Genomic DNA, 13,713 nt, shown 5'->3' with positions numbered 1-13,713 from the left:
TTTTAATCGGATTTAAAAATTAGATGTAAACCTAACCCAATTTACTGCTAAAAATTGTAAACTCATACAAGTCAAGTTACAGTGTAAGCTCAGTCAGGTTTAAACGGGCTGGGTTTCAAAATAAACCCATTTTTAACTCTACTTAGTGTAAATTGGGTCACGAACAGATCCACATTTGGTGTCATTGGGTCATACTTCCATTGGAGAAAGGCTTAACTGCAAGACATGCTCAAATACGGCAAGGTCTATTTGGACCATCACATTAACTCAATGCAAGCCTCAAAACTGAACTTTAGTGCGGACCCTATCCAGGATCTATTGACACTTCATGTAGAAGGTCATACAGACCATTAAGTTCTTCAAATTGGATCAATATGTTGGATTTTATATTCAATCTAAGCTTATTGATTCATAACAAATATTAATTGTATTTAAGAAAGTACATATAACATATTGTATATGACCATTTGAATCGGGTATGAAAACGGGTCAGAAAATACAAATTTAGGTACATATCAGGTTTAGGTTTGGGCCGATTCAGCTACATATTGTACAACACTTCTTGGTCCAGGTATGAAAGGATTTTGGGTACACATTGGGTTCAGGTTCAGAGCAGTTTGGGTATAGACTCTATGAAACTATTAATGTTGGGTATAAAACTGGGTCAAGTCTAATAAGGATTCTGTCTATTTTTTTCATACCTAAGAAGCTAGTTTTTTAAACAGGCCTCAGTTTTACACCCAAATAGAGCACATGGGTCTACCAAGTTTGGGTTGAGTCTTATCAGTTCGGGATCAGTTTGATTGAGATATATTTGTCCCAGTTACAACCCTAAAAATTACCACTTTATTTAAGCTAATAAAATAAAATGGTTGAGGAGATTTGGATGTAAACAAGAACATGCTAGGTTTCCCAAATTTAAGCACAAACATCATGATCTAAAAAAATGAATTGTATCTAGAATCAAGGCATTTGACCCAATCCGAAAAAAATTGCATGACTAGGGGTGTCAATGGGTCAGGTTTGACCCGAACCCGACCCGTATCAAACCCTATAGGGTCAGGGTTTGGTGATAAATAAGGTCTGATTACAATCTAGATCAGAACCAAAGGGCCAGATTAATATATTGAGCCAGGTATGGTTTGGGAAATTTCATACCAAACCTAGGCCCAACCCGAGCTCTGACTAAGATCGGTAATTTTTCAATGTAAAAAGGATAAACATATTATTTTACTGAGTATAATCTGGGTCTGGTTCATGTAATCCTTATAGGATTCAGGTATGGTTTCTCTTATGGTGGGTCTGGTTGGACTTGGGTTCAGACCCGGTACCAAGGTCCCAAATCAGGTCTGAGTATGGTTCTACCTAAGTCTGAACCAAACCCGATCCATTGACACCCCCATGGAGTCATGGTAAACTATCTTTTTGTAGGAACTATGTAGGGCTTTAAGGGTTAAACTGGTGACTCGGTATGACTGGGTGAGTCAAATCAGATGGCTCAAAAAATATAAAAAAAACTATGACTGGCATGACATTATTAAAATAAAATGGAAATAGAGTTTAATAATTCTTAATTTTACAACTTAGGTTTCTTTTAGTTTTTCTAAGTGCCCCTCAAACTGTAAACAAGGGAGAGCCTATGTGTGGTTAGCAATTAACATGTTAATTCTCTTTTACGGTGTGAAATGTGAGCAACTTGTAACATTTGACATATATCTTTTAATTCATTCAATGAAGTAGGCATGCTGGGTTTGATTTAAAAAAAATGGTGGGTTCTAATTGGACTTGGATCCGAATCTGGTAAACAAATATGGTGACACACCAAAATAGGTTCATTTTTTTTTACCTTTTTCTCTGAGTAGATATTAGCCATTTACAGCAAACCCAGTACCCAAGGACTCGTATCATAATTAGAACGGGTGGGTACGTTTGTCTGAAGAAGAAAAAGCACCCTTTATGCATAAAGGGGTGGTATTCCCGCACAACCATATTATCATCTTTGTTAGTGCAGGTGAGACCCATGTGAACGGTAGTGTGTAAATATAAAAAAAAAAAATCGAGGCCACCAAACGCGCACCAAGCAGCTCAAACGCAAACCAGTGTTTGCATTGTCACTCTTCAACCTGTTTGATTTGTAGTCAGGTCTTCTTTTCGTTTCCCAAATCTCAACTGGGCGATCTTAGATCCAGCCCATCTCACAAGCCATACCAAAAGGGTGAAACAAAAGACACTAATGTTTAATTTTAGAAGGAAAAAAATACCATCTTTTCCTTCCTGTTAGCAAATATCAATTTTTTTGCCTCCTTAAAAATATACAATCACTGGACTACTCAAAAAGCCCAAAAGACCCAAATCATAACTCATGCCAAAAAAGTTGGCTCTTTCAATGGTAACCAAATATCATTAGATGACACGACCATGTACTTTTGTGTGCCGGTTCTTCGCAGATTTCTTTGGTGTTGGGCAGAGCAATCTCATGAAAAAAATTTCTTCTAGCTTTAACAGTGCAAAATTTAGTTGGCAACAGGTTTATCTTCGACATTAACCACCACTTTTAGGCCCATACTTAGCAAGTGTTGGAGCATGGCAGTGACATCACTCTTCAAGCTAGCAGAGAACTCCTGATGCAGATCAAAGAAAGGAGATTTAGACACAACCACCCAAACGCTGTAGGCCTCGCCAAAGATCTCATGACTGAACCAATCGCCAAAACATATAAGATGACCAATTGGACCTCGACTACCCACCCCAATTGGTTCATCAAGGCAGATATAGAATTTATAGGAATCATTAATGTCATGAAGGGGTAAGCTTATCCATTGACTTCTAAAATGAGAAAAGCAGCCCTAGCTTTCAAACAATCATGATAGTAACATTCAAATGAGAAGAAAAGAAACCCAAGTTTAAACTTCAAAGGGTGTTTGTGCTGTTGCGTTAATGACATGCTAAGGAAAAAACATGAAAGGAAAAAACCTAAAATCCATTGTACAGTAGTACCATGTATATGATGCACGAATAACATTTTGTAGTGCCAATGTACCGTTTACCTGATTTTTCCCTTGCTACGTGGAGTTGGTAATAGAAAAAGCACATGAATGTGTCGGGGCCAAATGAGACAGCTGGATGGTTAAGTTGCACTATCATAACCGAGGGTTCTTGGGTTCAAATCCTAGGGGGGATATCTCCTAGCTTGTCCGTGAAAAGAAAAGGCACATGAATGAACCAACAGCAAGTTGAAGCTATAACCTGAGAAGGAAGCTTACAGCGATCTGGCCAATGACAAGAGGTGACATCAACTCTAGAATAGGAAATAATTCCTGACGGTAGAAAACAATATCCTCTTTGCAAATAAATATACTTCAACATATTATTTTGAATCATCATCATCATCATCAATCATTGTTTTGAAATCACATATACCAAATTTGGTAACTAAAATTTCCAATTATACAATTAAACCTTCCAATTACTTTGGAAGAAAGAAAATTTACATTCTAGAGCAAGATTTGAGGTTTTACACCTGCAGATTAATCTTTTAAGGAAACTAGATTCAAAAGCATATGGAAGATCCTGGTGACCACTTTAGAAAGAGGACCTGACCCGAGGGATGACAAGATGCAATATTGGTGTGTCACCAAACTGTAGCAGCAGGCCTATCACCGACCAACCCACTATATAAGTATTTTTTTGGAATTGCATGAAATATATATTTTTTCATAGTTTGTGCTTCAACTCTTAATGAATTCATCTGTTTGTATTCTCAAGGGTCTGTTTGGGAGCTGGTTCTCGAGAGGAGATGAGAGGGGTGATGGGAGTGGAGAAGAGAATGGGTGATGAGGATGGAGTTGTAAACCACATTCTTGTAAATAGCCAAAATGTACCTTCCCGTCCACACTCATGTCATATGCATAACTGATGGCCGTACCCATACCCATGTGACATGGCATAAGGGTTAAGTTTTTAATGGTATTTTCACTTTCTACGAGCTATTCACAATATCATTATTATTACTGCTATCATTTGCTATGGTATTGGGGAACTAGCGTTAAAACTATATCTATGTTACAGCAACTCCAATACAAAAAGGATGCTCTCTTATACCAAGTACTAGGGAATGCTTTCATAGCAGGATTAAACACTGTGATGTTGTTGTCAGCATTCGAAATTAGAATTGACTGCATTTCACTGTGAATCAGTAAAACTAGCAGCTTAACACCACTAGGAAGTGAATAGCTCATCTTAGTTTCTAAGCCTGTTTGGACTATCAAGGGTGCTGTCTGATAAAACCCTGTTGGGCCAGCCCCATTTTACTGTCATTTTTTTATGACAGCCTTAATTTAGAGAAGATAACACTGCCATTTGCCACTGCAGTACAAAGTGGATAGGCAAAAACCAACAAAATGAACCAACCAAACTACATTAGTAAGAAACTCATGCAAATTTTTCTCCAAAGATAAATTGCAAGAAAGAATCTTACCTTTCTTTCTTCATTGGGTTGTTGCTTTTTTACTTCTGAAGCCCAGTTGCCCACTAATTTCTGCAGCCCTACTTGAATTGATGGCTTCTTTGTGTCAGGAAGATTCTAACAGGTGGAAAATATAAGGTTAATCCTGAAATTTTGCAAATATAAAGCCCATCTGATTCATAGATATGGGATGGATGCACTTGAGTTCATGAAAGAATGGGAAACAAACCATATCACATAGAAGAAAGATGGGTGATTGCACACTTTAGGAATGAATGACAACCACCTTAAATGCAACACACTCAGTTGAAAAAGAGAAAAGATTCCAACAAATTCAGTCTTGCAACTGTCTCACGGACAACAGAGGTTATTTCATCAGACATACCAATGAAAGAATAAAAAACATCAGGGAAAATCATGCTTTTCAGCATTTAAGGGCCATGCATTTTTTTCACCCCGAAAATGAAAAAGGAAAAGGGATAACGGAGAACCATGTCAACAAAGTTTAATTATAAATATGCAACATGAAATGACTACTTTGAACCATAGTCACCTGAATCGTTAAAGGTAATTTCTCGGAGAGTGTATTTCTCGAAGAGATTTTTAAAATTTGATAAATCTCAGGAATATCTTGGGAGTTTAAGAAATTGAAAAAAAATATAATTACAACAAAAAAGCTAAGAAAATAATAAGTTTTGCATTATTTTTCTTCCAAAAATATAAAAAACATGTTTTAAAGGTTTTAAAATATAAAAGAAACAAAAAAATGGGAAATGCAAACTTTAAAAAAAGAGTTTTTTTCCAAAAAATATCTCGATATTTTGAAAATATCACGAGATATTACCTTTAATATCAGCTACCTTAAAATATCGGTATTTCTCACGATATTTTCAAAATATCGCCGATATCGGTGACAGTGCTTTGAAGTTATAGAAACACAAATCTTACAATGGAACAGACTGGTGCAATTTGCACTTGAAGAACCAGAGGAAAAAATAATGATCCAAGGTATCTGGTTAACTGAGTTATCACTAGTAAAAAAATACAACATGAAATCCAAGAAGTTTGAACTTGAAAACAAAATTTACAAAGTGCGGCAACTTACCAACAGACACCCTAGATATATCAACTCTAAATGCATGTCTGCCGATTCATCATGGAAATCATGTGTCATTGTATGCCCAGGTTGCAATCCGAAAGATCAAAAGTATACCTGACTAAGTACATGAATGGTAGCGGCAGCATTTTCAGGTTGATGTTGAAGTAGATAGCCCTACAGAAAACATACAACAAAACAGAACTTTCAGATTTTACATATTCCTTGACAACAAAATTACCTATTCATGTTGCCAGTTACCATGATATCAGAATACAATCCAGTAGGTAATTAGGCTTTTCACTGGAATAGACTAAAGTGTTCCTGGAACTTTCCCAAAGCAAATACAACTGCCTTATTTTTCAAATTTGAACACCTTAGGTATAATGAAAGGAATAACACTTCAATAGTCCACACACACACAACAGATGATGTCATGAAGGTAATTGCTACCACGCGTTTTGAGGCTCTGAGATGAAGACGTACTGCCAGACTTGCAATACCCCACAGGAATTAAAAGGAGACACGAGATCCCAGTGCTTCTTTGGAGGAGAGATCAGCAACAAGGTTATCAATGTAATGTCCACATAATCAAAGAGTTCAACTGCTCAGAAATATCCAGAAGCCATCAGATTTGGTTTTGTATTTGAAAAGTAGAGTGATCTTTGTGATATTCAGCCTTCAGTAATAGCCACTTATCATGGTTGATTTGGGAGAATTAGCTTGTCTACAGAGTCAGAACCAGCAGCTCTTGCGGAGGCAGCAGTTGACAAAAATATTGGACTGACATTACAGCAGCAATCGGAATTTTTTCATAGAATTGCAATTCATTATTTATTGAGAATATTTGATATGATGCATCAAATCCAAAAGGGCTACGAGATACACCATGACTACCAGAGTTCAGATTTATGGCCTCTCTAGTTTAAGTAAAATCTTAATAGCATGAAGCCCTACTATTGGTATAGGAGAGAAGAATATCATAAAATACTATGAAATTATACTCAACTCAAATTGTAGGGATCAGCCACCACCCTGTATTGCTCAGAATCCACTATTGGTATAGGATGCGCAAGAAGTTGTCCAGGTTTGGGAACCCCCATGTGCTACAATCAGTAAACAGAAGTAACTTGTGTCCATACATGTGCTGACCAACTTTATGAGAGGGTCACGGTTGGCTGAATATACTATTCCAACCATTTAAACATCGTATCAGAGCCTTCATGACTCTTCAAGAAGTTTCTCAAATTGGTTGCTGGGGTTGACATCAAGCATGGAACAGAGGGTTCATTCCAAGTTGCAAGGGTGTCATTGAGGGCATGATTGCAACTGATTTTATGTGATTTTTTGAGATTTTCAAGAAGCTTTGATTCAGCAAATTTGAAAAAGAGATATACAGAAAAATAGAGAATATTTCCTCGTTGGTTTGTGGTGAGGGTCGCACACTCATACTAGAGGATTCACGAGGCTGGATTTCTTTAAAATGAAGGCTTGAGAGTGTGAAGAAGATAGCTTTCTTTCTTAATGGAAGGAAAAGTTTCGCTCTTTACCAACTTGGCATCTCCCAGCTAAAACACATGCAAAAACTCCTCAATTTTATTTTACTTAAACGTTTTAGCTAGTTTAGCATATGCATTTCTTCTTCCATATGAAATGCCATTGTACAGTAAATCCCATGAAATATAAAACCCTGGGAGAAAAGGATACAGGCTCCCACCTTGGCACAAGCAAAGGCACTTAAAACAGTGTGCTGCTTCCCAGATTTTGATCTAAGCTCCTCAATTTCCCATAGGGACTCTGCCTTTCCTGCAATTTTGGACAGCCAGAATATAAATCATCAGCCAAAAAATAAAAACAACAGATAAGTCTTATACCTGCACATGATACTGAACAAACAAAACCAGGAAAACAAAAAAGACACCAGGCAAGAAAGCTAATAGTGCCATAAATCCCTAAAGGAAATGTAGCTTGGTGTGGTGATATTAAGAGAAGACTATAATTTTCAGAAGATGTCTCGGATAAACACTTCTAGGTGGGAGTTTCAAATGTGCCGCATGGCAGGGAGGGACTGGCAGCAGGTGCAGAGTTGGATTCTGAAGCTCCTATCTTCAGCCACTCAGTTTTGCACCACCAAGGACTTAGGCTCCTATATATTTATGTGCTTCTGATATTACCCTTCAATTTACAACCTAGCATTAATAGATTTTTCAATCATTAACTTCATATTCGTTGAAACTGTAGGGTGTTTTGATTTTTATTTTGTAGAGGGTCAAGTCAAGCATCAAAATATTGCTAGTAAACACAATGAAGTGAATACTAATTCACATTGATTGGACAGGCCATTCGACTGTCAAGTGTCAACTGCATGAAGCATATCTCTCTCTCTCTCTCTCTCTACAACTTAATAGAGAGAACATGCAAAATTACTCATGTTCAGTGAAGATGAAACCCCATAAAAGTGGCCACCACTATGGTGGGCTAAGATGCTCAAGGAGAAATATAGATTGAAAGGTTGGTTGTGGCTGGAAACTAGGGATAGAAAACTGGTTCTCGACCATGGAAAGGTTGGCCTTAATTTCTAACAGGTTTTAAGGTTCAGATGAACACAGGATTGAGAGATCTTACCTCCATTTGGCATGATCCCTTGGTTGGGGAGAAACCCCCTTAGGCTCTATTCCCAACACTCTTTTTACTGCAAGATTCAAAGATCGAACTATTGTAAATGGTAGGAAGGATGCTAGTGGTTGGGATATCATTACGAAGAGGTTTACATTAGATAGAGAACTGAAGCATGTCTGTCACGAACACAATTTATTAAGAAATGCAAGCTGAAATGTAACAATGTAAGATGGACCATTTGTGGTGGCAATGCTCAATATCTGGTCGGTGCTTCATGACTCATGTCATCAAGCAACTGTTGTGTAAGGAGCTGCCCCGTTTCCCAAGCAAGTGATATGGATAAGAGACCGTCTCCTCAGGTGGTGGTGTTTGGATTATTGGTTTCAATGGAAGGGTCATTAACACAAAAAAAACTGAAAAGGAAAGAAAAAATAGAGGCATTTCACAAGCTAGAGATGCATGATGTGCATTAGGGAAGATAAATGTTTAAATGGCCTGTTGTGGTTGTACCTGCTCTTTCAGAGTTTGTTCTAAATGACCTGGTCAGATCAGGGTTGGGACTTCAATATGTTTGGCATGGTGTCAAGGCAAGATTTCTATCAATCCATTCATCTGTTGATATAAATTTTGCAAATAAACTTCATGTTAATGTGCATTTTTCCCTCCATTCAAACTATAACTCACTGGTTGATAAAAGATATTTTGGAGTTGAGTAAACATTGGCTTCTCACGTTCTGACATGGCAAAACTGACTCTTGTAGTTCCCTTGTCTCATTTATGACTAAAAACACTTTCAAAACCATTTAATGAAGACATTGAAGAGCATTATGTCATAAAAATAACTACATAACGTTACTCGCCCAAGAATTAGTCATTGAAACACTTGCACCTCTGTTACAGCAAGACTTTCTAAATCCAATTATGAATCTCAGTATAGAGCATCAACATGATAGTGTGAGTTAGAAAAGAGAGGTCTTACCTATTTTTGCAGCAAAGTCCATCCAAATGTCATAAGCAGTTCGATGCAGTTTTACTCCACTTCTAATGAATTTCTTTGCAAGCTTACAGATCAGGTCCCAGTTCCCCACATTGTAACAGACACTGCAATAAGTTGATGCAGCTTCAACACCGACATAAAAAAAATGGCGCTCAGATGAAGCTTTTAAAACCATGCAATAGTATATCATAGTTGCATTATTGCCATTATGCATTTCCAAAGAAAAGGGTTGCTAATAAAACAAAGATATAAATCAACGGAAAACAACAAATGACCGATGGAATGTGCACTTAATTATTTTAAGAAGATTTTTCATGGGATAAGTAAGCTTCTCAAATCATTTGAAATTTATGCTCTAACAAACAACAATAAACTTTCATATGTTCTATGAGAAAATCGTCAAGGACCCCATCAGCAAAAGCAGATCCTTTTGTTTTATAGAAAAAATCACATCCTTTTTTGGGGGAAGAATATCAAATGATTGTTGCAAAAGGGAGGAGAAAGTTTTATATATTAGCAAGCCAATTTCGTACACACTCTAGATTATAAGTAAGTTCATTCAACCGCCAGAATAGAATTGTTGTACCTGAAAACTATGTCTGCCGTGGTTGGTTGTAGTTGTAAGGAATTCCTTTTCATGACTTGCAATATTTTAACCATCGCTTTTACATCATTGTGCTCTTTCGCATATAACTACAGCCTCATCTCAAGAAGCCAAACAATGTTAGGCAATGGCATTGTCAAATGAAAAAGTTGAACCAATAGGATAGTCTAGTATGGGAATCACCAGCAGGTAATGAGCAGACCCAACACTTGGGGTTAAACCATATACATTGTGCTTCCAAAGTACCTTCTGTCCTGCATTGACAAAAATAAATTAACTAAAAATTAGAAAATATATTTGTAAGAAAGGATGAAATAAAAAAATAAATTTGCCCATTTTTCATGGAAAATAGCCAAAAAACATAGATATCATAATAAAATTATGATGCACATATTTTAATGAAAATATCATGATATTTTGGCATTTAAAATGGCAACCCAAAAATGTCGCATTTTTTTGCATTATTTTCAAAATATCACTACGAATATTTCTCACGCTGATCAGAGAAGAATGAAAGAAAAGAGACCTCCTTCTCTAAAAAGGTAACAATCTCATACCAAGGTCTAGAGCACCAGCACGTGCACAAGCCTCTGCAACTTTCATACAGTATTGGGAGTTGAAATTATCATGAATGCGAAGGTTGGACAGCCGCTGTACCAAGAGAACATTCCATTAGTATATGGATAATCAGATAAAGAATGTGTCCACATGTTGGAAACAGATCTCTTATCCACCAAAGAGTGTTTTAGGAGGGAAAAGCTTATTTGTTGATCAGTTAATCACTAACAAAAGTCCGAAGTCTTTGCAATATTTGAAACAGAAGCTTCACATCTTCCCGGTTCACACAACTTTCAAACATAGCCCTCAGCCAGGCATTTGGAGGCATTGTTCGAGCTTCAACAGATTTGAGCATTTTCAGGTAGAGGTCCTGTACAACCTCTGCATTGCAGCATCACAAACATGTCAGTATTAAAATCTTATAATATGTACAAAATGCATGCAAAGGCTGAGATTATGAAGATTTTATATCTTCTGGTTTGAGGGCAGCAAATAAATGTCAATCATAAGGAAACACATAATTAACCAGAATAATAGAATATCCAAGAGGCTGAAGAACCTCTTCTGGGCAGCAAAAAGAAAGAAAACATCTTTTGACCTAGGAAAAATGATAGAGAGATAATAGCTAACATAGGAAAACCAACACATAAAACTGACAAAAACATATAAGCATAGATGACAAAAACCACTGAATTGATCACCTTTTCTAATATTACATTTGACCATTTGAGTTTGTTGTTGATATGCCTGGACCTATGATCCTTTATTTGCCATGGTCTGGTCACATAGTGAAGGGTAAAATGGTATTTCATTTTTCAGACAAGGTGTTTGATTTGGATTAGGGAAACCCAGATGGCTAAAAGTAATAACACAAAAGTTAGACAGTTGTATATTAATAGCTGATCTTTTTAATGTTTGAGAAAAACAAAAACCTAGTTAACCATTTAATATAAAAATAATATGTTTGAAAACAAACTCTAGCATGAAATATCCCAACGAATAGAAGATACAATTAATATAAGAAAAGTTAAAATGTCCAATTATGGTCTTTCCAATACAAAGAGTGGATCTGTTTCAAATAAATGAATAAATAAACTAAGAAATTTTCTAGAAATCCAGGAGCAACGATGTAGGATCTAAAACAGTTCCCGTACAGATCCATGCTACTGGAAATTTTCTTCTTATAAGCATATTTCACGAAGATCTTTCAGGGCGTCAAATTAATATATTGAGAAAACTCTACCGACATGAAAGCCAGATATCATGCATGTGCGTAACTACCACGCAGACACATGACATATCATTCAACTCAATCAAATAACCAAGAAAATCAAATCACTACCATGACATAGAAAGAGAAAAAAGCAATTATATGAAACTTCAAGACCTGTTGGGCCGGCAGTATCTGTCTTTGCCTCAGTACTCAAAGAAGCCTTCAAAATTGTAGAGCAGAATGGCTTATCCAGAAAGTGCTCAATTTCTTCTTGCCCAAGACACGTGAATGTCAAAATCAGACATGTGAAAAAAATTAGCATTGCAACAGCGCAGGGCAGCAGGAAGGCACCGCAAGAAAAGTAAATCTATAGCTTGCAGTTGAATAATGAATCACCTAAATCTCTAAGTACACCATTTTCAATCTCCTATAACAAAAAAAAAACTAGCATTGTAGGCCCACTAGTGCATCAAGCTAAACGAACGCAACTATTGAGCAAAAAGAGAGCAGCAAAGGAAGTAGGAAACGTAAATTAGCTATTCTATTTCAGAAAAAAACACAAGGAAATCAAAAACCTCATTCACTCAACAAATGCATCATGTAAAAGGAGAAAAATTTAAATCAATGACACTATAGTCTTTTATGAACAACCAACACTTTCGCCCGATCACCCCAACTACCCTGGACGTTGGCAATCTTGAACTTTCAAAAAGAAAAAGAGAGAAAAAAAAAACCCTTAACCAGCAACAATTCTGTAGTCACTGACACCGTTATATGTAACAGGATCACGCGAAAAGCATTCTTTAGCCACACCATAAAAAAAAATGTGTCCTACTTCAACGGCATAGAAGAAGAATAAGAAGAATAGAAGAAGCTAAAACAACGAAACCCTTGTCCCAATGGGATTCGTTGAGCCTAACTCCCCTTCCAAAAGAGGCCCAACTCTGCTCCTACAAAGACCTACATCACCAAGTAGCGAACTTTGTTGAAGAAACTCCAACTCCGAGTCGACAATGCCAAAGGAAAAAAATGCAGAATCTCTAAACGAAAAAGCAAGAAAATCATCCCCACAAGAAAAGCATCATGATATACGAACGAAACGGATTCCGCATTGCGCGTTTTCACGTTCAACCAAACAACCAAACGATACAATCCAATCAAAACTCGGATCACAAGTCATAAGAAAAGCAAATCAATCCAGAAACCCATGATTCTCAAACCCTAGCTTAAGCAGAACGAACAATTTAAAAAAAAAGGGGGGGGGATTGAGAATGATCACGAACAGATTCGAGATTCCTCGATGCGCAGATTTCCCATCGAAGGATGAAAGAAAGAGCAAGGGGTTGGATAAACTAACTTGGCGAATTCGAAGGCGGAATAGAAATGGTCGCGATTTTCCCGCGCTGCGATGAAGAGTGAGGCGAGGAAAGGAACTTCTCCAGCGGGGACGAGAGGGATTGCTCGGAACAAAGGGTGGGAAAAAGCGACGCCCTGAGTAAGAGAGCGTTTGGAGGAATCCTCATCGCCGGAATCGCTTTTCCTTCGTTACGCAGACTCCAGAAAGAGAAGATCTCTGCGTTCATCAAGATAGAAACCCTCTTAAACCCTCGCGCTTCAGTGAGATGGAAAATGGGTAATTAGGTCCGGGTTCGGATCGGACTCCTATTTGATCCTTATTTTTGGATCTACCAAGTACTTGTCGACGTTGTGGTTGGGGGTGTCAACTGATCGGGTTTGGTTTGGACCTAGGTGGAACACGACCCAAACCTCATTTTTTATGATAGTACCGTGTCCGGACCCAGGTCTAATCGAATCTAGTATAAGTGAAACCATACACGGATCCCATAAATATAAAGATTAGATAAACCAGACCTAGTTCATACCCGATAAAATGATAATTTTTTATTAATTTTACATTGAAAAATTATGGATCTTAATAAGAACATGTCGGGTCGTTCATGTAAGTAGAGTAGGGATGGCAGTGGATCGGGGAGGGTCCGGGGGACAAGATATACATCCCCACCCTATCTCAAAGTTATTTTGCTATTCAAGCGCTAATTCGCAACATCTCAAACGTTAAGCTTGTTTTTGTAAATATGCTAATTATTAGGTGGGTACTTGTAATTTGTTTCTTAAAAATTAAAGAAGCGATTTTATCCAC

General features: G+C 37.2%; 1 protein-coding gene across 2 annotated transcripts; it reads right to left on the bottom strand.

The window, feature by feature from the left end:
• Positions 1-2,277: 2,277 nt before the first annotated feature.
• Positions 2,278-13,097, bottom strand: LOC149839278 (uncharacterized). Of its 2 annotated transcripts, XR_016431475.1 has the most exons (13): positions 12,910-13,097; positions 11,727-11,819; positions 10,569-10,720; positions 10,339-10,432; positions 9,965-10,035; positions 9,764-9,870; positions 9,160-9,281; positions 7,269-7,367; positions 6,571-6,615; positions 6,015-6,165; positions 5,679-5,738; positions 4,478-4,582; positions 2,278-2,621 (listed from the first exon to the last, which is right to left on the bottom strand). XR_016431475.1 is itself a non-coding variant. In XM_090004062.1 (11 exons), exons 1-11 carry the CDS (start codon positions 13,073-13,075, stop codon positions 2,514-2,516), a joined length of 1,167 nt encoding a protein of 388 aa, XP_089860188.1. In that variant the 5' UTR covers positions 13,076-13,097; the 3' UTR covers positions 2,278-2,513. The 2 variants fall into 2 exon arrangements, 1 of the variants encoding a protein (XP_089860188.1); XM_090004062.1 differs by lacking the exons at positions 6,015-6,165; positions 6,571-6,615 and having other exon boundaries at positions 7,279-7,367.
• Positions 13,098-13,713: the final 616 nt, after the last annotated feature.

This window comes from Nuphar pumila, chromosome 4 (genome assembly GCF_984573655.1).
Source record: "Nuphar pumila chromosome 4, dmNupPumi1.hap1.1, whole genome shotgun sequence".
NCBI lineage: Eukaryota > Viridiplantae > Streptophyta > Magnoliopsida > Nymphaeales > Nymphaeaceae > Nuphar > Nuphar pumila.
This window is presented reverse-complemented; position numbering and strand designations above follow the sequence as displayed.

Coding starts and splice junctions, on each gene's coding strand:
- LOC149839278 (XM_090004062.1), bottom strand. CDS start 13,075: ATGAGGATTCCTCCAAACGCTCTCTTACTCAGGGCGTCGCTTTTTCCC. Junction 10,036..10,338: donor TGCTGGTGCTCTAGACCTTG/GTATGAGATTGT, acceptor TTGTCAATGCAG/GACAGAAGGTACTTTGGAAG. Junction 7,368..9,159: donor GGACTTTGCTGCAAAAATAG/GTAAGACCTCTC, acceptor CCAAAATTGCAG/GAAAGGCAGAGTCCCTATGG.